Source organism: Podarcis melisellensis, assembly GCF_964234715.1.
Source record: "Podarcis melisellensis genome assembly, chromosome: 1".
Classification (NCBI taxonomy): Eukaryota; Metazoa; Chordata; class Lepidosauria; order Squamata; family Lacertidae; genus Podarcis; species Podarcis melisellensis.
The window spans coordinates 63,688,816-63,716,204 of record NC_138528.1 but is presented as its reverse complement, the minus strand read 5'-3'; the positions used below and the strand labels follow the sequence as shown (position 1 = coordinate 63,716,204).

The 27,389-nt window shown below is 39.9% G+C and overlaps 1 protein-coding gene across 3 annotated transcripts in view; it reads right to left on the bottom strand.

Moving 5' to 3' along the window:
- The window catches only part of ELP4 (elongator acetyltransferase complex subunit 4), a 168,095-nt gene that overhangs the window by 55,863 nt on the left and 84,843 nt on the right, over positions 1-27,389 (bottom strand). For 2 of the 3 annotated variants that reach the window (XM_081882973.1, XM_081882972.1), the window contains exon 9: positions 26,754-26,860. In XM_081882973.1, coding sequence (XP_081739099.1) covers positions 26,754-26,860 — 107 coding nt within the window. Of the gene's footprint in view, positions 1-15,789; positions 16,483-26,753; positions 26,861-27,389 lie in introns of those variants that run through there. The other variant, XM_081882974.1, reaches the window with a different exon arrangement.

Here is a 27,389-nt window from a genome sequence, read left to right as displayed (position 1 = left end):
TCGGGTTACAGACGCTTCAGGTTACAGACGCTTTAGGTTACAGACTCCGCTAACCCAGAAATAGTACCTTGGGTTAAGAACTTTGCTTCAGGATGAGAACAGAAAGGCGGTGGCAGCAGGAGGCCCCATTAGCTAAAGTGGTACCTCAGGTTAAGAACAGTTTCAGGTTAAGAACGGACCTCCAGAATAAATTAAGTTCTTAACCCGAGGTACCACTGTACAAATTATAGAAAGTTGTTAACTCATAATTTCCCATTTTATCAGCTGATTGAAAACATCATGTATAGATCACATCACAATTCAAATAACCTGTTGCACAGGTTGAAAGTGTCAACTGCACACAAAATTGGCTGCAAGCCACGTTAGATCTAAATCACATTGAGGCTTCCGCCTGCTCTGGAATCTCTGTTTTTTGTGTCTTGCTTTGGTCCTTCTGGAACACGGTGGGGAATGGCACAAGGGCAGTGAAAAGAAGAGAGATTTGGGAAAATTGCAAAAAATTGCCACAACCACATCAGAGTCCCTTCATTATAAGACTGAGTTTAAGGTTTCTTCTTTGTAAATAGTATCCATGCCCACCCAGGTTCCTCAGTTGGGAGCTGTCTCATGGAAAAAAGAGCTTGAATTCAACAAAGTCAGACTTTGCAAGAGTAGTGGAACTTCTACTGTGCAATGGGACTCCCCCACTTCCTCCCCCCACCCTGCACATCTGTTCTGTGTCTCCCCCCCCCACTCTCTGGAGCAGATTTCGGAGTGACACAACGATGGGGGGATGGGAAGTCCCATTGTGCAAGTCATTCTGCTCTCACATTTATTGATCATTCCAAAAGTGTAAACAGCCAAAATATTTTACACATAGTTGTAAATTCCATATACATTTGTAAAAATTGTATTGTTTAATGCTTTCAACAGCCATGGCACTTTTACTCCAATTTTATATCATTAAATATAAAGGAGAAAGGCAGTAGGCAAGAGCACTAAGCTGAACTCTTCCCTACTTCAATGTCTATGTGTTATGAGTTTGTGGGTACCAGACTCCTCTAAATTTCTGGGTTCAGTAGGTGTTAGAATTTAAGGTTTGGGGTGCTAAAACTGGGTGGCAGCCCCTGAAAGTCCATGCCTATGAGGTGAGAAACCCTTGCAAATGATGTAGGATATGTTGTGGGAGGGTGTAGACATATGGGGGAATTGGTGCAAACCCACTTCCTTGTGCTAATGGAATAGAAATCTAGGATTCAAGCCAGTATTTGGGTGGGTCTAACCTTATTCCCACAGCACTCCACCCCCCCTTTTGAATATTATTATTTGTATCATCTACATCAGGAATAACTAATCACTCAAGACATTGCAGAAAGTAGTGTTAAAAATAATTTTTCATTGGCATAGGTATGTTACTGTGTTCCAATCAGATGCTGAAGTAAGTAAGAAGTGAATCATTAGTTGTATAACTATGGCAATGATATGTGATCCTTAAATTCCTTATTTTAACTTTATGTAAAAAATATGTACTTTGCTATATGAGTTCTTATCAATATAAAGCAAGATTCTAGTTTCTTTAATGAATTGCCTAAAAAAATCCTTGCAAACATAAATGGCACCGATATGGAAAAATTAAAGGTAACACACTGAAAAAAATGAAGTGTTTTTTGTTGTTTTTTATACCTCTCTCCTGTTTCTACATGCTTGGTTAAAAGTCTCTTGACAGAAATAAAAAGATCCTCCCCAGCATATGGAAGAGTTGCTATGCCCTTCCGGGGATGGTCTGTAACTATGTTCACCTCAGGCACGCCAAGGAGAGGTGAATTGTCAAATGTAATTTCAATCACTGGGTGGTTTGGTTGAGTCAGATTAGTTGTATGCAATCATGATAGATAGTTTATCCCAGCCCCAAACTGCCACTTGGGAAATCTTGCACGCAAACGAACAGAAACTCAGTCATTATTAGTGTCAAGAAGGTATACAGAGGCAAAATTTGGTTGGCAGCCAGGCAAGATGAATCAAGGCGAAAAAGTGACCAATTGCATGTTCAAAATGGAAATTGATAGGCACATTGTAGTTTGGGGAGGTTTTAAACATCAGAAAAAGTCATATATTATTAATTGTTCAATGATTAATATTTTAAAAGTGTTCTTTATGGAGAATTTTCTTAAAAAGTCAATGTAAATTAAACACATTAGTGTCCCAATTTTTAAGCCTTTATGGAAAGAACTGCATTGTGGCAGGAAAACATATATATTTTATGTAAGAGTATAAAACTAGTCTGCAAGTACAAACATTTTCCCCCAAAATGAATCACAGCAAAATAATTGCTCATACTAAAATGTTTATATCAGTATCATTCTGTTTATCAAATTTAATGGATATTTCAGTTTGATGAATCACTTCGTATTAGAGAGGTCATTTTCTCTATCCTTTTGTAAGTACTGCTTAATAATGGTTTGCCCTCCAAAGCTATCAGTGTTAGAGCAACAAGATGTTAAAACACTAAGGTGAGTAATCACCAGGTTGGTCCATTAGCAAAAAATTACTGGGAGAAAAAGCCATCAGGTTTCATAGCCTGAAGTGATATGCTCTGACAAATCTAACAGCTCTTTCTATGTCATTCCTAATGCACTTGTCACTCAGTATTACCCATCCTCATTAATGACAATGGGAAAGTTTATCTTGGTAACACGTTTTAAATCATCCACTCTTTACAATGGGACCATGAAATCTCTTATAAAACATGAGGCGGGAACTACATTGACAACAAAAGCTCTTCCTGGCAGCTTTACTCTTAATTCCTGTTCAAGGAATAATCTGTTTATCATAAAATCATACAGAACAATATATTAAATGAAATCTGAAACAAGAATAGGTAGTGTGATTTTCAAACACATAAGTATTTTTACAACATTGGTACTAGGTTACAAACGTTATTTTAAACCAGCATAATTTATATGGCTCCTCGCTTCATCTGTAAATGACAGGATCTGAAAACCATTTTCCTGGAAATTCAGAAATGCTTAAAACAAAAATGCAAAAAGCACTTTTATTTATTTCCTCACACTATATTCTGCCTTCCCTCTTAATTAAAGTACAAGGTGGCTAAAAATACAAAATAGAACAATCACAATAAATAAGTTATTGTTAAAACACAACAAATCATGATATAAAAAAAGAAATAAAACAGCAACAACAGCCAGCAAATTGCCAGTTACATTCCAAATGGTTAGACAAAAGAATTTTTACTTTACTCTTAAATATGGCCAATGTATGAATCACAGAGTTGGAAGGGACCCCAAGGGTCATCTAGTCCAACCCCCTGCAATGAGATGTCCAGATGTCATTTGGGTGGGAGTTTCATAATGCTCTCTCTTGTGTCATTGTCAAACTAGTAGAATATAGTTAATGCTCGGCCAACAAGAAGGGTGTCTCTAGATGATCTTAGTAGTTGGGTGGGGCAGTACTGGAGAAGCACATGGGCCCCAAATCAATCGCTTACAACTTCAATTAATCCCACTAGCCCACAGGCAGCTAGTGAAGAGATCTGAGGACCAGGCTAATGTGATCTACTCTTGCTACCCCAGATAGCAAATGGGCAATGGCATCCCACACCAGCTTCTCCTTCTGGACCACCTTGAAGGGGAATCCCACACAGAACACATTACAGTATACAGGAGGTTATTAGCAGATGGGTAACTGGGGCCAAACTGTTCCTGTTCAGGAATGGTTGTAGATGATGGACCAACTGAAACCAGACATAGGTGTTCCTCACCACTTGGGCCTCCAACAACAGTTTAGAATCAAGGAGAACTCCAAAGTTATGAACCTGGTCTTGCAGGGGTTGTGCCACACATTCAGAACAGCTTTCTCTCTAATTCCTGGTCTTGGGAACCACTGACCCACAGAGCCACTGTTTTGCTTTAAAATAATTTTTATTAACAGGCCAATCACATCACATTAATTCCAAATCACATTAGTTCCAAATTACACAGCCAAATTTTTAAATTGTTGTTGGGGGTACCCATACTTCGTGCTCCGAAAGGGATCCAAACATCTCTCTTGCTGCTGCTTTAATGTACCTTCTCTTTGTTGTTTTCCTCATCTTCTTGTTGTTATCATATATTCCTTTGTGATCTCTGATAGTCTCCACAAGCGGGTTGAAAACAAACGTTGTTATATCCTGTGTGGATTTTACACTCCTCCAAGAGCCATGTAAAAAAACAAACCAGACGGCATTTCCGCACCTCTGTACAAAACATTCCCACAGTCTGTCCGTTGATTTCCACACACCTGCCAGTCATAGAATCATAGAATCATAGAATCATAGAGTTGGAAGAGACCACAAAGGCCATCGAGTCCAACCCCCTGCCAAGCGGGAAACACCATCAGAGCACTCCTGACATATGGTTGTCAAGCCTCTGCTTAAAGACCTCCAAAGAAGGAGACTCCACCACACTCCTTGGCAGCAAATTCCGCTGTTGAACAGCTCTTACTGTCAGGAAGTTCTTCCTAATGTTTAGGTGGAATCTTCTTTCTTGTAGTTTGGAACCATTGCTCCGTGTCCGCTTCTCTGGAGCAGCAGAAAACAACCTTTCTCCCTTCTCTATGTGACATCCTTTTATATATTTGAACATGGCTATCATATCACCTCTTAACCTCCTCTTCTCCAAGCTAAACATGCCCAGCTCCCTTAGCCGTTCCTCATAAGGCATCGTTTCTAGGCCTTTGACCATTTTGGTTGCCCTCCTCTGGACACGTTCCAGTTTGTCAGTGTCCTTCTTGAACTGTGGTGCCCAGAACTGGACACAGTACTCCAGGGGAGGTCTGACCAGAGCAAAATACAGTGGCACTATTACTTCCCTTGATCTAGATGCTATACTCCTATTGATGCAGCCCAGAATTGCATTGGCTTTTTTAGCTGCTGCGTCACACTGTTGGGTCATGTCAAGTTTGTGGTCAACCAAGACTCCTAGATCCTTTTCACATGTACTGCATTCAAGCCAGGTGTTACCCATCTTGTATTTGTGCCTCTCATTTTTTTTGCCCAAGTGCAATACTTTACGTTTCTCCCTGTTAAAATTCATCTTGTTTGTTTTGGCCCAGTTCTCTAATCTGTCAAGGTCGTTTTGAAGTGTGATCCTGTCCTCTGGGGTGTTAGCCACCCCTCCCAGTTTGGTGTCATCTGCAAATTTGATCAGGGTGCCCTTGAGTCCATCATCCAAGTCGTTGATAAAGATGTTGAATAAGACCGGGCCCAAGACAGAACCCTGTGGCACCCCACTAGTCACTCTTCTACAGGATGAAGAGGAACCATTGATGAGCACCCTTTGGGTTCGGTCAGTCAGCCAGTTACAAATCCACTGAGTGGTAGCATAGTCAAGACCGCATTTTACCAGCTTCTTTACAAGAATATCATGGGGCACCTTGTCAAATGCCTTGCTGAAATCAAGGTAGGCTACATCCACTGCGTTCCCTTCATCTATCAGGCTTGTAATTCTGTCAAAAAACGAGATCAGGTTAGTCTGACATGACTTATTTTTCAGAAATCCATGCTGACTATTGGTGATCACAGCATTCCTTTCTAGGTGCTCACAGACTGTTTGCTTTATGATCTGCTCCAGAATCTTCCCTGGTATTGATGTCAGACTGACTTGGCGGTAATTATTTGGGTCCTCTCTTTCCCCCTTTTTGAAAATAGGGACATTTGCCCTCCTCCAGTCTGCCGCAACTTCGCCTGTTCTCCAGGAATTCTCAAAGATGACTGCCAGTGGTTCTGAGATCACATCTGCCAGTTCTTTTAATACTCTTGGATGCAGTTCATCTGGCCCTGGAGACTTGAATACATCTAGACTAGCCAAGTATTCTTGTACTATCTCCTTAGTTATTCTGGGCTGTGTTTCCTCTGCTGAATCATTTGCTCCAAATTCTTCAGGTTGGGCATTGTTTTCTTTATCGGAGAAGGCTGAGGCAAAGAAGGCATTGAGGAGTTCAGCCCTTTCTGTGTCCCCTGTTTGCATTTCACCATCTTCTCCTCTGAGTGACCCCAGTTTCTTTGTTCTTCCTTTTGCTACGAACATACCCATAAAAGCCTTTTTTGTTGCTTTTAACCTCTCTAGCAAGCCTGAGTTCATGCTGTGCTTTAGCTTTTCTGACTTTGTGTCTACACGTGCTGGCTATTTGTTTGAATTCCTCTTTGGTGGTTCCCCCCTTTTCCATTTTTTGTACACATCCTTTTTAAATCTTAACTCAGTTAAAAGTTCTTTAGATAGCCACCCTGGCTTCTTTAGGCACCTTCCATGTTTCCGTCTCATTGGTATTGCCTGAAGTTGTGCTTTTACTATCTCCCTTTTAACAAACTCCCAGCCATCATGAACTCCCTTTCCTTTTAGTATTACTGTCCATGGGATCTCACCCAGCACTTCCCTAAGTTTTATGAAGTCAGCTTTCTTAAAGTCAAGAAATTGAGTCCTAGTATGCTTGGCTGCTCCTTTCCGCTGTATAGTAAACTTCAGAAGAGCATGATCACTCGCGCCTAATGATCCTTCCACTTCTACCCCACTAACCAGATCATCAACATTGGTTAGGACCAGATCTAAAATGGCTGTTCCTCTTGTTGCTTCTCTCACTTTCTGGACAATGAAGTTGTCTGCAAGGCCAGTGAGGAATCTGTTTGACCTTATGCTCTTGGCTGAGTTTGACATCCAACAAATATCCGGGTAATTGAAGTCCCCCACTACTACTATCTCCCTTCCTTTTGCATGCTTGGCCATCTGTTCCAGGAAGGCATCATCTATGTCCTTCGTTTGGCTTGGGGATCTATAGTAAACTCCCACGATGAGGTCCCTGTTATTCTTCTCTCCCTTAATTTTGACCCAAATGCTCTCACTTTGGCTTTGAGGTTCTAAATCTTGGATCTCTTCACAGGTGTAATGGTTATAGGGGTTGCTCGTGCGTAAGTTGCCGCCACTCCTGGCTAGGTTGCCTGGTTAAACCTTTTCTGTCTGGACAGCCCTTCACTTTGTGGCTGTTTCAGTCGCTAGCAGAATCCGTCAGTGGGCGTTTCTTGAACCTCTTCCAGCAAAGAAGTTCTTTGACGCCAAGTCTCCGCCTACTCTCCCTGCGCAGAAGTCTTCTGCGCAGGGTGGGTGTGGGCAGTGGAGGACCCGTGCTCTCCCCGCTGGTCTCCGGCGAGGAGTCCTGGAGCCCCCTCGCCGATTCCCCCATCTGCCCCCCTTTATCCCTGGTGGTACGCTGATTTCCTTCCCCAGCCGATGAGCTGCCTCTCTTCCTGCTGGGCCCTTCTCCAGCATCGCTTGGGAGCCTTGCCTCCGCCTCTGGCTCTGATGGCAGTTCCCTGACATCCGGTATACACATCCCTGACATATAACACCACTCCTCCTCCTTTCTTGTCTGGTCTGTTTCTCTGAAATAGATTGTATCCCTCCATTATTACATTCCAATCGTGGGACTTATCCCACCAGGTTTCAGTGATGCCTATTATGTCATATTTAGTTTCCTGTACCAAGAGCTCAAGCTCATCTTGTTTATTTCCCATGCTTTGCGCATTAGTGTACAGACATTGAAGTCCATTAATCATTCCCCCGTGTCTCTTATTTAAGGATTTTTTCCTCCCACCACTAGGTCTGCGTGCTGTTTGCTCCATTTGGTCTATGACAGTTGAATGATCATCTTCATCAATTGATAGACTCCTACCTTCAGGAGCACTGTCTCCCTCCCCCACATTAGTCAGTTTAAAGCCCTCCTGATGAGGTTTCTGAGATTTTTGGCAAAAACATTCCTCCCAACCTTTGTGAGGTGCAGCCCATCGCTTGCCAGAAGTCCATCTTTAAGAAACTGCAGTCCATGATCTAAGAATCCAAACCATTCCTGTTTACACCATTTGCAAAGCCAGCTGTTCACTTCCACTATTTTCCCCTCTCTCCCTGGGCCACGTCGTTCAACTGGGAGTCTCTCATCAATTTTCTTAGGGGGCCCTGCCAGGTCCAACTCACATTCCGATATAGTAACGAGCCATGGTCCTCCTCCCCCTCGTCCTCCTGTAGGCAGGCCTGCCGTAACAAATCTCTTTTTATTGCTGCGTCACAAAGAACTTTCATTCCTTCCCGATCTTCCCACCAGCCATGTCTTTGATTAGTAATTTATTTCCACACATTTCTTAATCCTCCTGCTTGTGATCAGTAAATGCAATGATTCTTTTCTTGGGGGGGGGGGTGTTATTAGGTACTCACCTAAGACAAAAAAAAGAAAAGTTCCCCCTCCCCTTTTCAGTTCCGCTACATACCAATCCTTTGATGAATCTTCTTCTTGATTTATTGTTAAATCCAGCCCATCGCTTCCACTTCACAGAGATCCCTTTAATTAGCAGTCTTTACTCCCGACCTTCACTTGAAGTATGTGCATTTGCTTCTCTCTCGAATTGTTTATTTTGAGCTACTGCAGCTAGTGTGCGATCAGAGACAGCATCCGAGAGAGCCGGACCCACACAAGGGCTTTGTGCCTAGTGCCCTCACCCCCTTCTTTCGAATCCGGGGGTGATTTATGGCCACAGCAGGCAAGGCAGTGCTACCCATTTCCTTGGGGCAACAAGGGGGGCTGCATACTCCCATTTCAGCCTCTTAATTACCTCGTGTGAGCCGGAGAGATGTTATTGTTGGCCATCTTCCAATGCGCCCCTAGTGGCCCCCCCCAGAGCCACTGTTTTGAGAGGATTCACTTCAGTTTAATGGCCCTCATCCAATTCATCACTTCAACACTCTCTTCTTATTCAGACGGAATGAGTAGTGCTGGGTATCATACATATATTGCGGGTTTTGCACTTCAAACCCTTGTACGTATTTGTTTGCTTAGTAATGCATAAATCCCTTGCAAATTTTGAAATAATTATTTAACTTGTTTAAAAAAGCAATATAGCACTTCCTATTTAAAAAATTCAAAGCTGTGTATTAAAATAATAATAATAAAATGAACAGAAACAATAATACATGATTTCTGATAATATAAAAATCACAAGAATACAGTAACCATAAAAGCTGACTGCACCCACCAAGCAATATTAATGGCTAGGAAATGCCTAGGCAAACAAGTATGTTTCCCACATGCTTTGGAAACATAATACTATTATTGTATGCCCTATTTCTGAAAGGAGGATGTTTCCCATGATGGTTGGTAGTACAACTGTGAAGTGGTCGCATCATGGATTTTTGAAGGCTGCAAATTATGAACTTACTGCAGGGTTTCCCAAACATGGGTCTCCAGCTGCTTTTGGATCACAACTCCCATCACCCTTAGCTAGCAAGACCAGTGGTCAGGGATCATGGGAACTGTAGTCCAAAAACAGCTGGAGACCCTGCCTTACTAAACTGGCAGGTCTATGTGGTAGAAGGCATTTTCTTTAGTAACCTTAGACCAAGTTGTAAACCAACAGTAGATCCTTAAACATGGCTTGGTAACAGATTGACAGTTAGTCCAGTTTCTTTAACAGGTGTTACACGATCACGTTAGGGTGCAAACAAGCTCCTGCATTTAATACCAACTGCATAATCTTATTTGTTTGTATATTTATTTTTTGATTTGTATACCACTCTTCATCCAAAGATCTAAGGGCAGTTCACAGCACTAAATGCAAAAACTGAACCAAAAACAGAGCAAACCAATAACCGCCCCCCTCACAAACACATTTAAAAGGGCATAGAATAGCCCAGTTGAAGAAGAACATTTTTGCTTGGGGGCAAAAGATGTACAGTGGTACCTTAGGTTAAGAACTTAATTCGTTCTGGAGGTCTATTCTTAACCTGAAACTGTTCTTAACCTGAGGTACCACTTTAGCTAATGTGGCCTCCCGCTGCTGCCGCTCGATTTCTGTTCTCATCCTGAAGCAAAGTTCTTAACCCGAGGTACTATTTCTGGGTTAGCGGAGTCTGTAACCTGAAGCATCTGTAACCTGAAGCATCTGTAACCCGAGGTACCACTGTATAATGAAGGCTCCTGCATTCTTAGCCAGCTGCTTCTCTGCACACCCCTCTTGTGCTCCTTGTCTGTTCTGTGTTTTTCCTTCCCTCCCCACTTAAAATGTGGTTAAAAAGCATGGATCCACATGGATCCTCAGGATCTTTGCATTGGGTCACCCCAAATTCACCATCAGATCACGTAGCATGTCCATGGCTACAGCCTGCCCCCCCCCCAAATCACACACCCACTGTTGCCTGGGGCTGCAATGGTGCAAAAACGTGGTTAAAAAGCATGGATCTACATGGATCCTCAGGATCTTTGCATTGGGTCACCCCAAATTCACCATCAGATCACATAGCATGTCCATGGCTACAGCCTGCCCCCCAAAAATCACGCACCCACTGTTGCCTGGGGCTGCAATGGTGCAAAAATGTGGTTAAAAAGCATGGATCCACATGGATCCTCAGGATCTTTGCATTGGGTCACCCCAAATTCACCATCAGATCACATAGCATGTCCATGGCTACAGCCTGCTCCCCAAAAATCACACACCCACTGTTGCCTTGGGCTGCAATGGTGCAAAAACGTGGTTACAAAACATGGATCTACATGGATCCTCAGGATCTTTGCATTGGGTCACCCCAAATTCACCATCAGATCACATGTCTGTGACCACAGCATGAAGCACAAAAATGATACATCCACTGTTTCATTCAGGATGTTTTTTCCCTTGTTTTCCTCCTCTAAAAACGATGTGCGTGTTATGGTCAGGTGCGTGTTATAGAGCGAAAAATACGGTATTTTACAAATGGGAAGCCATTGCATACAAGGCCTGTTCTTGTGTTGCCATCTTCCAGACCTCTTGCAGAGGAGGCACATGAAGAAAGGACTCCGATGATGAGATGATAATCACAGGGTCCAGGTCAGTTCATATGGGGAGAGACGGTCCTTGAGGTATTGCTGTCCTGAGCCATTTAAGGCTTTATGGGTCAAAACCAGCACTTTGAATTGGGCTCCAAAACTCATTGGCAGCTAATGCAGTTCGGCTGGGATCAGTGTAATATGCTCAAACCATGTTGCCCCAGAGAGCAACCTGGCAGCTTAATTGTGCACCAGCTGAAGTTTCTGAATTCAGTGCTGCTCTCTGGAACTAGTCCCATAGGTAGGAAAAATAAAGAACTGGATCTTTGAAAATATGTCAAATCATTTCGTAGACATCCATATGACCTCTAGTTAGAGGGGTATGCTGGAGGCGGGGAGACTTGCATCCAGAAATATGCTAATTAACAAATAACCATATGCATTGACCCCCCACTGGCACAAGGCCTCTGTAAACTGCATGGCAGCATATATATCTCCCTCTTGTGCAGATCTCTGGAGTTTTTAATCTTCATAATATGAATAGGCTTGTGCTTATTTTTACTTTTTGGTCTAGTAAATGCAGAACGACTTCAGACGTGATGCAAAGCATCTCACAGAAGCCCAGTAAAAGGAAATCTGAGCCATTCATACAGAAGAGATGTGTCAGATCCAAAGTCAGCTGTAGTTTATACTTGATTCAAAAACAAAGGAAGCAGGAAAACCATTGCTATGAATGCTATGGACATGCTACATCAAATTACATATTAAGTAGGTTCTGATAAGAGAACTGCCAATTCAATCTACTTTTAGTCAGCTGGAATGCTTACTCTTAAAGGGAAGAAAAAGCAATGTCAGGCAAGATATGTGACCCACGTGTAAGCAGGTTTCCACACAGGTATTGCTAACTGGATCAGGAACTAAGGCAGTAAATTGGATGTGCATCCAAGCATGGATGAGGTTTATCCACCATGTGTCGCTTTCAATGGGATGTGTATTCCAGTCCATATCCAGATGTTCATCCCTAACCATATATAAATACCCTTTTGAATAGTGATAAAAGCCAGTAAGATGCATCATCCTTTCGGCCTCATACTGTCCAGCCCTGGAAAAATCCAGTTATTATTCTGCAACATTCTGAAAATATTTTGGATATTATTATTTTTTACACATCATTAAGCATTAATGCCTCAATGTGCATAATAAAACAAAAAGTTACAAGAAAAGAGTGACTAAAATGTTGTTGGCATCCGTCTGTATCAAAAGTCAGTGAAGTGTGCTGTGGGAGGAGTTATACTCAGATGTATAAAATAAAATTTACATGGACTAAAGCTATCTTTAGGCTTCTGTCCTATACACGCTTAACTGGGAATAAGCTCCAACACTGGGGCTTACTTCTGAGTAGATGTGTACAGGACTGCACTCTGAGATATTTAAGCACTCACTTGTCTTATATCACACAGGGAAGCTCCTGGTAGTTATCTATTGCAATACCTGCCCACATTTTATATTTATGCTGCCTCACACTCCATTCATTTTTAGAGAGAATTTAAGAAGCAGCTATAATAACTGTGAATAAAACTATGGGAATGTTATATTTATTTCTGATGATGCAGACCCAAGCAGAAACAGCCATGGCCATGGCACTGCTGTGCTCATGAAGAACTAAGCTACATGCCATTCAGCCTTTTGAAACTACAGTGTTTATTTATTTATTTACTAGCACTGCATGTATAAGCAGTCATACACAAGTTGATCGCACGTAAGTGGGGGACGCTTGTTACTAAGAATTAACAACATTCTTAGGACAGACTATTGGATAGGTAATGGAACACATGAAAACCAACTTCAACTGTTCATCTAATTTTTGGTCTCTAAGGTGCTACTGGAAGGAATTTTTCTTTTGTTTGTTTCGACTATGGCAGACCAACACAACTACCTACCTGTAACTGTTCATTTAATGAAACTATTAACACAGAGGGAAAATATTCTAATATGGAATATGTGTACTCCCCAGTTTTAAAACTACATCCTTAGTAAAAGGTCTATATCTAAAGACTGAAAGGACGACTGTATCGATTAATCATACTGTACTACAGCTTTCAGCTATGATAATGCTAATCATGAGGCACTGATATAAAAGCTGCCCTACTGGGAAAGTGTTCTCTGTTAAGATGTTTAAATTAATCCCTCACAAGGAAGACACAAAGAATGGTATTTCATTCTGCTTCCTGGTTCAATGTTCTTGAGCATAATCAAGGAGTGATCTGGACAGGCTGACGAAACCTTTCTCTGTCTTCTTCATCTGACAAGATTTTTGTGTGTGTGTGAAAACATACATAATGTATTATTTGTTTTTGTTGTACAGTTGTTATATAGTACAGGTGGCTGAAAATAGCACTTCAATTTAAAATTTGCACTACTTTTTGCAATATAATTTGAGGAAAAGGAGACTAGATCAGATCAGAGAGCTGCAACAACTGTGGAGGGTTTACTATATGTAATTTGAAATGACATAGGGCTGGTTCAGAGACCCTGAAAAATCCTGACCAGACAAATGAGAATTAGCAACATGGAATCAATTTCATCAAAGCACCTTGCTTATGAACCTCCCTGAGGTTTCTTCTTGTCAGTGGAGAGAATACTTAGCTAGATGGACAACTTGTCTGATGCAGAATGGCAATGCTTATGTTCTCAAGGGAAGCCTATTCTGATAGGCAGGTATTCTGATGGACCAGCATAATATACAGAATACATCCCAAAATGAACTGAAGAGCAATGCTGTAAAGATGAGAAGTGAAGTATCAAGGATGATGACTGGGTATGGGAGGGATGGCATCAGTATGTTTTCCCCACCTAGGGCAGTACGGTATTCAGAAAATAATTTCTTCATACTCGGGGCTGAGCAACTTTCTTGGCTACACCCCCATCTATTTTTTGCATACAACCACAGGGCAATACTGCACAGAATATAAAATTGTTGCTTTTTAATTGATTCAGTCAAAGGCATCCAGGGATCACCTGTGATGCGGCAGTGGCTACCAGGGAAAGGGCTTTTCCATAGTGTCATCTCCGCTTGGAAATGTTCTTCCCAGAAAAGGTTGCATGGACCCATTTCTCATGTCTTTTCAACATTAGGCAAATATATATTCACAGGCTTTTAAACTTTTAAATTTATATAATTTTGCTTGATTTGTGTGGTCTTTTTATATATTGCTGCTGTTTATGATTATTTTCTTTACATTTTATTGTACGGACACCTTTATAGTGTAGGGTGAACATCTTAATAATGACAGTTGAAAAGACAAAAAGTGGTGTGTATTATTATTATTAAGTTTAAGTTTTGATACATCACATACATCATCTGAACATCACAGGTTGGTTTACAATAAAAAAAAAACCACAATAACAAACAAAAGCAATACTCCCCTCAGTTTAAAAGGCCATAGATGGTTTAATTAGAGGCCTGGGAGAGGAGGAATGTTTTTTCCTGGAAGATAAGATACGTAACAAGGGAGCCAGGCAAGTCTCCCTGGGGAGACCACTCCACTAATACAGAACCACTGCAGAAAATACATTGCTACCCTCCAGACTCTTGCAAAGGAGGCACACGAAGAAGGACCTCAGAAGATGATCACAAGGCCTGGACTGGTTCATATGGGGAAAGGCGATCCCTGAGGTACTGTGGTCCTGAGCCATTTAAGGCTTTATAGGTCAAAACCAGCACTTTGAATTGGGCCTGGAAACTAACTGGAACCTAGTGCAGTTGTGCCAGGATTGGCGTTATATGCTCAAATCATCTTGCCCCAGTGAGCAATCTGGCCGCTGAATTGTGTACCAGCTGAACTTTCTGAACTATATTCAGGGGGCAGCCCACAAATATATTGCATTGCTGTAATCTAACCTTACCAGAGTGTAGATGACCAAAGTCAGGATATCTCTGTCCAAATAGGGGCACAGCTGGGTCACCAGCTGTAGCTGATGGAAGATGCTCCATGCCACTGAGGCCACCTGAGCCTCAAGCAACAGCAATTGATTTAGAATACCCCCAAGTTGCGTACCTACTCTTTCAGAGGGGGTGTAACCCCCATCAAGAGCAGGCAACCTCCCATCCACCCAGTCTACGGAATTGCCCACTAACAGTGCCTCAGTCTTATCTGCGTTGAACTTCTATTTGTTGGCTCTTATCCAGTCCATTACTGAAGCAAGGCAACCCACTAGCACATTACCGCCATACCTGCAGATGTAAGGGAGAAGTAGAGCTGTGTGTTATCAGCATATTGCTGACAATGTACTCCAAAATTTTGGATGACCCTGTTCAGCGATTTCATGTAGATGTTAAACAGCATGGGGATAAAATTAAACCCTGAGGAACCCCACCTTGAAGGCTCCATGGGGCTCAAGAGCTCTCCCCAAGCAGCACCCTATGGAAGTGACCATCCAAGTAGGACTGGAAGCACCACAACACAGCGCCTAACTCGGACAAACAGCTCCAGTACCATGGTCAATGGTATTGAAAACTGCTGAGAGGTCGAGGAGAATTAACAAGGACACATTTTTCCTGTATCTCCCAACAAAGGTCAAAATAGTGTGACCAAAGCAGTTTCTGTGCCAAAACAATAACAGCAGTAGCAGTGTAGCATAGGTCAAATTAAAACAAGGGGAAAGTAACACACAGCAGAAACAACATAAAGAAAATTAGCTTAAAGTAGAGCTGCATGCCATGGATTTGAAAAAACAAGCCTGGTAGAATTCTTCAAGTTAAGAGCTTCAGTCAGAAAATACAGATAGTCTGTATAGTAGATTTCAATATGTGATGATACTATGGTTTTCAAATTCAATGCACATATACTATTGTATTCTTAATGTTTCTACACATCAATATGCAGATGAGGGAAAAGGAACTGAATTTCACATATTTTGGTCAAAGCAATGATAGTCTAAAAGTAGTAATTCAAAACTTTGGATGAAGTGTAGTCAGTATTTAAAAACCATTTATTTATTCAAAACTTCTGAAATAATGCATTTCATTTTTGACAGGCAGTCTTTTACAATATTGAAACCCAATCCTTGATTTCATCAAACCTTTCATATTCTGTGCCTTATTCCTGGAAGGCTTATGCCAAAACGATTTAGTTTGATTTTCTTTAACAATGGTAGGTTGGCTTGACAGCATCTGACAAAACAATTCAGTGAAGTACTGCATACCAGGTAAAAAGAACCTGAACTGGCTAGTAGATGAAATAATGCCGAATGGGACATGCAGGTATGAAAGAAAAAATCCTGTAGGCACTTTATTGCTTTAAAAAGATTACACTTAATTTCAAATAACTAAATTTAAAAGTTATTTCATACCTGCAAATTTTTATCTACCATTTAATTCTTTTAGTTTGGTGCCTTTAGCTTAAGTACCTATTGCTCCATCCAGTCTAAATGAATGGGAATAACTCACAACTAAAATGTCTTTTGGTTTAGTCCTTTGTCCTTTTAAAGTGAGAATATACACTGTTGGGAGAAATGGTTCCTTTGATCTGCTGCCTTCTAGCTCTTGAGCTGAAGTGGAAACTCAGGAGTGTCATGTTCATATAAGGATGTGTTTCTTGTTATAGAACAAGGAAACATCCAACGTGGCCTTTATGTTTCATGTGAACCTCAAAGCTCTTTCATTTCCTAAAGGCAAAAGCAGCAGTAAGTTACTACATACTAAATGTTAACACCTTCAGACGTGTCCACACAATGTCTTTAGTCCTCCAATATTATATAGGTTTCCTAGATAACACACAGCCCATACTTCCTTTCCTTCTATAACAGTTTCTTGACAGTAGAGACCATAACACCTTCCCCCCCCACAGAGGTTTTATGACTGGCTTACTAGGATTCTCTTGGTTCTCATAGTGCTAAATAATGTACCTGTGAAAAGCAGGTCTAACAGCCTGAAGGCTCTGTGAGAATAGGGAATTGGGGCCCTCAGCTGCACTCAAATTGCCTGGAGCTCTTGCTACAAAGGGAAGCTGGGGAATGCATTGGATGGTCCAAGATTTTTCTCCCCCTCAAATGATGTTTATATGGTGCATACAGTTCAAGAAATTAAGGTTTTTTTAAAGGAGCTTTAATAGCAACAACCATCTCTTGGTCAGTCTTAACTTTCCATGTGTACTTTAAAGAGCTCTCAAATCACTCCCCCAACAAAGTGGCACTGCATAACAAACTTTGTCACAATGGTAGCATTCTGGATAATCCCAGTGTGGTGCTTCTTACTGTATGAGTACTCCCTTGGTGAACACAATGAGAACATGCCTTTTTGAAACAAAACAGCATTGTCCAATTATAGCAATTTGTACCACTACTTCCAAAGTGATATTGCATCTACTAAAATGCAAAAGTCTCCATTTCATGGCAAGCAAGGTGGATGCAAAGCAAAGCAAATACTACCACTTTGGCAATAACTAAAATTCCAGTCAGAGGTACAAAGAAAACTCAGTGATGCTTTAAGACGGACTTCAGCAGGGTTTGCACTTAACATTTTCTGTATTTCACTTTAAGACTCTTTCAACATGTCTTGCATTGTTGTGAAAGAAGGATTGCCATTTTCTTATTTGTAAAGATCTTCTAAATAAAGATACTTGGTCCATAACAGTATAGGGGACATTGAAGCACTCAAAGCTGATGGGCCATAAATAGACACCAACAAGCTGTGCTATTTTTCTAGAAAAAGAATGAATGCCTCTATATCCTTACATGTTTTCACCTCCCTGAGAAAAGCCAGTGGTGTGATTTTTAACAGTGGGTGATTCATGGACAAAGCCCACTAAATGAAGCCTAACACTTTGCTTCTCCATAAGGTACAATATCAGTTATAATACCAAATCAAGGTGTAGCATACAGGTTGCATTACGCACCAAGCAGTTCCTGATTTAGATCATGAGCTTGATTAGGCAAGGGTCAACCTGTCATTGGCAATATGATGGTGGTATTGATGTTGCTGCTTATCCTCACTATCATCTACCTTACAGGGTTGCAGAAAGGCTTGAAAAAAGGACAATATGGGAAAAACCTTGAACATTCTCAGTTGCAGTATACATAGCTCCTCCAGAAGACCATCAGCATTCATCTTGTTTTGCTTGCACAAAGCTTACAGAGAGGTTTGTTTATACCTGGTCTTTATTGGGAACTTGTGCTTCTTTACTTGTGGGATGGTCATATGACGACCAGCATTCATCCTGATTTGCTTACGGGGTATCTTACGTTAGTTGTTCATTCACCCCACACTTTTCTATGCATTTCCTCATCACTTTCCTAACCCCAAAAAGTCCAGTGTTGCTGGTTTTTTTAAGTGGATGTGTTGCGTTAGGGTGCGAGAGTCCTTTCAACCACTTTAATTGTGCAAACCTGAAGTTCTGGTAGGTGTTGAATACCATAGGGTACCTTGATTTCAGTAAGGCTTTTGACAAAGTCTCCCATGATACTGTTTTGAGGCAACTGAGGGGATGCTCATCAAATTTACAGATGGTACCAAACTGGGAGAGAGGTAGCTAATGCTGCAGAAGACAGAATCAGAATTCAAAATGACCTTAACAAATTGGAGAACTGGGCGCAAGCTAACAAAATGAATTTCAACAGGGACAAATGTAAGGTTCTGCACTTAGGCAGAAAGAACCAGATGCACAAATATAGGATGGGGGACACCTGGATTGACAGTAGTACATGTGAAAAGGATCTAGGGGTCTTGGTGAACCACAAGCTTAACATGAGTCAACAGTGGGATGCAGCAGCAAAAAAAGCTAATGCTATTCTAGGCTGCATCAACAACAGTATAATGCCCGGATCAAGGGAAGTAACAGCACCACTCTATTCTGCCTTGGTCAGACCACACCTGGAATACTGTGTCCAATTCTGGGCACCATAATTTAAGAAGGATGTTGACAAGCTGGATGTGTGCACAGGAGGGCAACCAAGATGATCAAGAGTCTGGAAACCAAGCCTTCTGAGGAGCGGTTGAAGGAGCTGGGTATGTTTAGCCAGGAACTGGGTGTTTTAGCCTGATAAAGAGAAGACTGAGAGGAGATAGGATAGCCATCTTCAAATATATCAAAAGTTGTCACATGGAAGAGGTAACAAGCTTGTTTTCTCCAGCTCTGGAAAGCAGGTCTTGAACCAATGGCTTCAAGTTACAAGAAAGGAGATTCCAACTAAACATACAGAAAAAACTTTCTGACAGTAAGAGGTGTTTGACAATGGAATGGTCTCCCTCAGAGAGCTGTAGACTCTCCTTCCTTGGAGATTTTAAAGCAGAGGTTTGGTGGCTACCTGTCATGGATGCTTTAGCTGAGAGTGCTGCATTGCAGGGGGTTGGACTAGATGACCCTTGGGTTCTATGATTCCTCTTTTGATGTCATTTCAGAACAGCAAGAGGCAGAATTTTATTCAATAAAAGGTAAAGTTATGGTTGTTTGATTATCTTGTTTTTTTAAAAAAAAACTTTTCCCCTGGTTGTATGGGCTAGGGAAAATAAGTTTCCCCCAGCTGTCTGACAACAAATTGGTAGGCATCTGCCCTGTGTGTATGTGTATGTAGACTGCTATAGTAAGAAAGTAATTACTTTTATTCACTATCCAGACATATTAGTCTCATGTTTGGGGGTGTAGGAAGTCCTTTGTATATGTAATTCCAATAGGGCTTACTTCTGGAAAGAGCTGCACAGGATAGGGAATTCTAATCTGAAGTACCCATTGCAAAAACTAAAGCAGGGTAGTCTTTACCCTGAATTAGTTAATCTGCAACACTTTTGTCTCTTCAAAAAAAAATCCTTCCAGTAGCACCTTAAAGACCAACTAAGTTAGTTTTTGGTATGAGTTTTCGTGTGCATGCACACTTCTTCAGATAGGTATCTTTGTCTCTTGCTTAATACATCATCAGTTCTGGTTCCGCCCACTGCCAGCATGTGCCCCAATAGACCAACTACAAGGGAATGCAACCCTTGACAGAATAAAGGTTCCCAACTCCTGTTGTACACCTTTAGACATATATTTTGTTCAAAAGAAAAACAAGAAGCAGATTCTTAGAAATTCATTATGCCCAATTTACTCTTTTAGTTATTCAATGGAAGAATGACACAAAAATATAATATCAGATGTAGTTATTGATCACTGGGAAACTAGAATAATTCAAGTACAAATTTTGCCCTGGAATCATAGATCAAAGCACTTCCATTTTCCACATTCTATAAACTAGAAATTATTGACATTAATTCATTAATTAAGTGTCGTACAGTGCAGTCTGTAAATATTTAACTCCTAAAAGCAGGAAAAGTATAGCCTTTTCCAGTCAGTCTTTGAATACATGTATAGGGGATAATGGGGATTATGTATGCTGTCTTCACCTATTCTTTATGTACCTTCACAACTGGAACAGAACCTGTGTGTGTATATCAGTTCCTGGAAGTGTGAACCATGCAAATACACTTTTATATAGACAGACACTGTTCCTACCTTCAGGGTGGGGCCTACCACAGTAATTCTCCTCCCACCTGTTTAAATCACTGCAATAAATTCCCCTGGAAATTACTCATTACAATTCTAGTGTTAAATAACGTTAATCATACTTAGAGTAGAACTACTGAAATCAATTATCTTAAGTAACTTGTGTTGGTTGATTTCAGTGGGTTTACTATGAATATGACTTAACAGATAATACTTGTATTATTTTTTTTACAAAAAAATCTGTGATTATGTACTTTACTCTGTACAACACAGCTGGGTAACCTGTGAAAATGCTGAATAGTATCTGATCATACTATGACTTCTGCACAGATTACACTCCCTGCCAAATACTGCTTTTACACAGTACAATATATAATAATATATAGGGGGGAACCATTTTTTTCTTTTAAAAGGCATGAAAGGGAAGAAAAAAAATACATACTAAGGAGGAAACCAAGTGTTCAGGTTATTTTTAGAGGTAAGGAAAAAGGAACAGTCTCTCTGGTGATTGCAAGTTCTACCATGAAAGGCCACTGACAATGTAAGTCCCACCATGGCATCAGATGGAATGAGATATGCATACAACAAGAAGTGTCTATGCATGCCAAAAGAATTCCTGAAGCAAGTTTCTAATGCAGAGAGTACCTATAAATTGGAGATTGGTCTTAAATCCAAGCTATTACTTTATTAGTCAGCAAGGTAAACTGAATAGAGCAGACATACTCTTATCACAATTGCCTATATCAGGGGTCAGCAAACCTTTTCAGCAAGGGGCCGGTCCACTGTCCCTCAAACCTTGTGGAGGGCCGGACTATTTTTTGGGTGGGGTGGGGTGGGGGAATGAACGAATCCCTATGCTCCACAAATAACCCAGAGATGCATTTTAAATAAAAGCACACATTCTAATCATGTCAAAACACCAGGCAGGCCCCACAAATAACCCAGAGATGCATTTTAAATAAAAGGACACATTCTACTCATGTAAAAACATGCTGATTCCCGGACAGTCCGCGGGCCGGGTTTAGAAGGCGATTGGGCCAGATCCGGCCCCCGGGCCTTAGTTTGCCTACCCATGGCCTAAATCATTCTACTACTATGCTACTGAAATCTCAATAGATAGCAAGTAACACAGAACCACTTGTAGAAGCTCATGGAACCATCTAGCCATTATATGGGCCACTGATGCAAGGTCAAGTTAGCCAAGACTTATATAGATGGTATAAATGATAAAAGTGTGGATCATTTTTGCAGTCAAACCAACAATTATGTTTTGCCAGCCAGGCACACAAAGGGGCTGAGGCTCACAGAGCTTTCCTGTGAATTTGCTAGAGAGAACTCTATGAGATCAATTCCTCTGCTGCCTTGGCAGGAAGCTGTAACACCACATACTTCCTTTCTGCCTGGCAGCCTCCCTTTCTTCATTGTGCTTCCAAACTGACCATACATTCAGGTTTGAGCTCTGCAGCTTAGACACCACTTAAACTTACATTTTGTTATTTTGTAATTTAGATATTAGTTACAAACCTGCTTTCATAATTGCTACTGCAAACAGCTGCTTCAAAACTTAGGCTATGTCAGTAAATGTAACTTTTATTTCTTCACAAATCAATGTTTGTGTGATTGTTGTCTTTAAGGGGGAGAAAAGGGGTAATACCAGGAAAAATTATTCTGCCTTAAAGCATCCTGGATTGTTGTTTCTAGAAGATTAAATCAAACTTGTATTAGCTTCCAATTTTAAAGGAAGCAAAGGGTGGTACTCTGCCAATCTCACGTGAGAAAGGAAGGATAATAACTTAATAATATTCCATCTCCTAGTGTCTAAATCCATTCCCACAAACCATGACTGATACTTGATTTTTTTTGGTATGATGAAAAATGACATCCATATATTTTATGTGGCCTCCTTCTTCAATGTCTGAGCATGCAGCTGTTATAGGAGTCAAGAGTACTCTCCTATTGACCATCCCTTCCTGCATGTATCCTTCCTTGGACTAAATATAATGCAACACAAATTCATGCAGATTGTTTTATCTTCAGTGTCCTCAGTGCGTGTTCTAAATTGTCTTTTTGTTTGCATAATTTTATTCTACCTTTTAAAAATAATAATTGTAATTGTGATTTCCACTGAAGATAATTAAAATAATGAGATGCAAACACAAAATAGTTTTACATGCCTGTACAAAATAACATGTAAGTCTTAAAATGAATTAATTTTATTCATTTTTGCCTTTCCTTCATGCTGTTTTAAACAACTAACAACAAGTTACAGTCCATCAAATCTAAGTAGCCACACAGCCCAAATTAACCATGTCAACTCACAAGTAAGTCCTACTGAATTTGGTAAGTAACCAAAGTGGTTACTCCCAGGAATCTGAAGAAGTGTGCATGCACACGAAAGCTCATACCAATAACAAACTTAGTTGGTTTCTAAGGTGCTGCTGGAAGATTTTTTTTATTTTGTTTCAACTCCCAGGAAAGTGAGGTTAGGATTGCAGCCATATATACATATATCTTAATTTTAAATAACATATTGTATATGATAAGACAGAAATACGACATTTAATCAGTATCTTGAGTATTCTTTCCAACTGTTTTGTCAAACCAGGTAGTGATGCCCTGCTAGCCAAATTCAGATGGAGCATGAGAATGAAATACAAAAGTAAACAGGCCTAAAGCAGCCTGAGGGAAAGTCAGCAAGATGGCAATTTCAATCATTTGGAATAATACCAAGGCAGCCCTAGGCTTTCCTCAGAATGGAAACATGTCACCATTACTGCAACATTTCAACAAATCAGAATGCAGAAGAATGGAACACTTATGTAATCACATCAGCTGAACAGCACTTTACTCAGCATTTAAGTGGAAAATAATTATGAAGAAATTCCATTTATGTGAATAGCTTAGCATAGATGTCCAAGGAAAAGAATAGTTCCCTTAAAGTTCTGTTTGGAGTTAATGCAAAAACATATTGCTGAGTTTTTAAAAATAACTTTTACAAAAATGTCTCTGAAATGATGAGGAACAAGTTATATAAAATAAAAGCATAAGATGTGGCAAAAGATCTGTTAATTCAAGGTACACTAAATACAAATTGTATTTCAAGCCCTTTTCTGTCAGAGAGTTTCATTAAGTTAAACAGCATGTCATATTATTCTACTGAAAAATCAAAAATATTTCAAATATTTAAGGAACTTACCTAATCAGTACATTTTTAGTATGTGTCTAGTCATGTAGCCATCTTTTACTCAATCATCAGAAAATCAAAGGCAAATTGGCATGACTCAACCCAAACTTTAATACCGCATGATTGTGTCGTGTAAGCTTGTTTTGTGTGATGGCTGCTGTGGTTTTAGCAGAGAGATTAACGACCGGACCTAAGCTGGCCTCCAAACCTTGCCCTGCTGATGCCTCAAGCCCTTTGAAGTCTGACCATCATACCTGGCAAAACAACAGTGGGAACTAGGCTGGTGTCAGATCTAATCAAGTTGCCTGCCTCAGCATAGCTAACTATGGGGTACACTAATTGGCCCAATTGCGGATTATACCTTTTGCTACAGATTCAAGACAATAATTTAGTCAAATGATGGTTTTTATCTCCTTCTAATTAAGATTCCAAAGTAGGAAGAAATAGGATTAGACAAGCTAACTTCAAAATTGTGAGTCTCTATTTTTAAAGAGATATGCACTACTATTTTAAAACATGTATAAATGCAATGAAATATCAATACATTTCTCAGAATGCACAATCATTATCTCATTTCCAACAAGCCAGTAAAAATGTACACATAGGCATACTTTAAATTCCAATCAATATTGCCAAAAATACATACATTACATACGACTACCAAAGGCCACTACATTTTCTAGTTTTCCGTATTAACATGTACTTAAGCATTAAAAATAATAGATTGCGTAGTATGACCTCTTTATAATGGTAATGATGATATGACACTTAAGCTGGTTGCTAATAAGCACATTGTAAAGGACCCTATGATAAGACTGGATAACTAATAACATACTAAGGAATTTGAGAAAACTCATCCCATGTACTCATGTTGTTACTTGACAAGCAATAGCCTAGTGATGAAAACATAGCTGAAGTAGTTATGTTCCAAGTCACCTGTAAATTCCGACATCAAGATTCTAATCTGTTTTTCAGAGACATTGTTAGCTTTCAACACAATGACCGTATGAATGTTGTGTACACTGCTACTTGTCTATAACCTTCAACCTCTTCATTTAGCCCCCTGTTGAAGAATGCTTTATAGTACTTTCTCTACTCTTTTTAAAAATGACATGTCTATAAAATTTGCTATAATTTGTATAATTTATGCTGCTTGCTATTTGTATTTATTTCTAATCCAGGTATGCAAAGGGCTTTTATTTTTCCCTTTTTTGAATTCTTAAATTTAATACGATCTTGGACAACTACCTCCATGCTACGGTTACATGAGGTATGTAGCCAGTACTTTATACTACCTTACTTATACTATCATTTTACAGTTTAAAAAGATGAGTAGAAGAACACCAGTGCAGGGCAATGCTGTAAATTAAGACAGATGTGTCATAATGTAGTAGCTTTTTCTCCAGCAAGAATGAAAAGCATTTATAAGGGGCATAGTCTTGAACAATGAGGGATGATATTATTCAAGTAGGTCATCTATGCATGTCTACAGTTTCTTGTCTAAAGGCTTCTTAACATTGCTAAATCAAATGTCTTTACCCTTAGGCTCCAGAAATTCTGTATAGTGGGCTCTAGGTTTGAAATTTAGAACAACAGAAAATAGTAATCAGAGATACTATTTATAGAGGAAATCTCTTCTAAATCAAGCTTCCTTGTGGAAAAAAAAATCAAAATTGTTTCATTCAGAGATATATTAAATGGAAGTTTAACACAGTAAGAAAATACTCTGCCTGTTTGCCTGTGTCAGATAACAATTACAGTTTCTACATTTTAAATTCTAGCATGAATATTAAGGTCCCTTATTGTAGTAGTGATTCAGAAGATGAATAGCCTTTTGATGAAGTGAAATTATGTTAAAATGGACTACTACAGTACAGTGTTTAGTTCCATTAAATGTATTCTTTCCTGAGAAGTGAAAAACCCACAGAGGAATCACAATCTCTTAAAAGGAAAAAAAATGACACAACAATCTTCATCATGCATATTTGGCTTTAAGTGGCTTTTGAAGGGAGCATCTCTAGTTGAGAAACTTCAAGTACTCATGCAGAGATGACCTGCCTGAAAAACTGGCTTCTTGATTAACTATTAACTACTTTCAATAGGACTAGATAATTAAGGACATTGATGACCATTATTAGGAGGAGGGCACTTTAATTTGTCACTTGATAGGCTCCTTTCAACAATTTATAGGTTAGTGCAACTTGCAATTGTGGAGAGACACTGAGAGAGATGGAGAGAGAGAGAGAAAGAGAACCCTTAAGTTACCTTATCAAGTGGCCAGCTAAAGAGGGCAGAGGGTCAAATAAGGGCCAAAGTGGTCACTTAAGGGTGAAATCCCAAACACCAAAGCAGTGCCAAGCCACATTGACCATCATTTGGTGATGAAGTAAAAAATATGCTAATATATTGGTGGCAATTCTTCCTTTTATGGTTTCAAGCAGTTAAGACAAGTGGCCTGCTTAACAGCTTTTCATTTGAAAAGAGATTAAACTAAATGATTTGTCAGGCCTGCTTGGCTGTTTTATGTCTTTGTTTAAAAGCTGTAGAGACTGTATTGATGACTCCCAAAGCCATCTCTTTTTTCACTCGGCATTTACTTGGTTAATAAATACATCAGCTCTAATTGCTTAATAGTTCTGTGTCCATCCACTTGCTCTTTAGCAAGCCTAAAACAAAATAATCTTTTTGTGTTATTGCCTTCTCTGTGGACTATGCATAAAAGGTCAGGGGGGAAAAGTTTAAATTCAGCAGAAAATTTACTTAAGGACATTAATGTAAATGATACTGTGTTTAAAATGACACAGAAGAGCTGAAGGTGATTCCAGTAATGCAAAGGACGTGGTTTCTGAATATTGATAAGGACACTTATCCTTCACAGCACACTCAATTTTAGGCAGAATTGCACATTAGAAACCCTCAACTGGGGTAATAAGATGTAAACACTGTCCCACTCACTAAAACAAGTAAAGAGCAAGTCATTACCATATAATTAAACAAGCTCTTGACGTCTTTAGAAATATGCATGTCATGCTTTGTTATTGAAGGTTGTGGCCTACTTTTTATACATTCGTTTGAAAATAAAATGAATGGTTTCCGGATACTTCAGTTTCTGTAACGCAGAAATTGACTTCATTTTAATAATAAAAACAATAATTTCTAAAACCTTCCCAAGCATGAAAAGCCAGCTAAATAGGTGATACAAATTAAATATGGTTAAACATTTAAGACAAGATTTCATCTTTCATGCAGAATTGTATATATACAGAAAAAAACCTTACCTCAATAATGAATAGCTTCCTTTTCAATCTAAAAGCAAGGTCCTTCGTGTCTGACACATCGCAGCTCAAGCTATTAAGCCGAGGAATCTGGCGTATGTGAATCAAACCTTGTGAAAAGGAAAAGTAATAGAGGAAAAGAATTAAGAAAATGCTGATATCCAGATGCGTAAATTAATGTCTTACAGCAGAATTCAGTATATTTACACACACTCATCCTCCCCTTTTAAAACTGGAGCTTGCGACCAGGAGCAATGAAGCAAACGGTGCGATTATACTCAAGTAATCAAGCAGAATAAGATAAACAGAAATCCTTGTGCGAGGAAAACTAATTGCACTTTGGTACAGAGGTACAGATGTAAAGAGGGATCTTAATACTTGTCAAAACTACAGCCGGTTTGTGTGTGATTTTCCCTTGTATTTACAGTAAGCAAATATGGCTATCACCTTGCATGCTGCCCACGGCACCACTGAGTGATCTTTATTTTATTAAATGCACCAGTAAGCAGCCAGCAAAGCAAGGCTCATGGGTTACTGATAACCAGTGAAGCTCTAATGAAAAGTATTTTGCTTTACACCTTGAAGACGACTTTTTAAAAAGTCTTGTGGGAACTAGAGTTGTAGAATATGCTGCTGGAA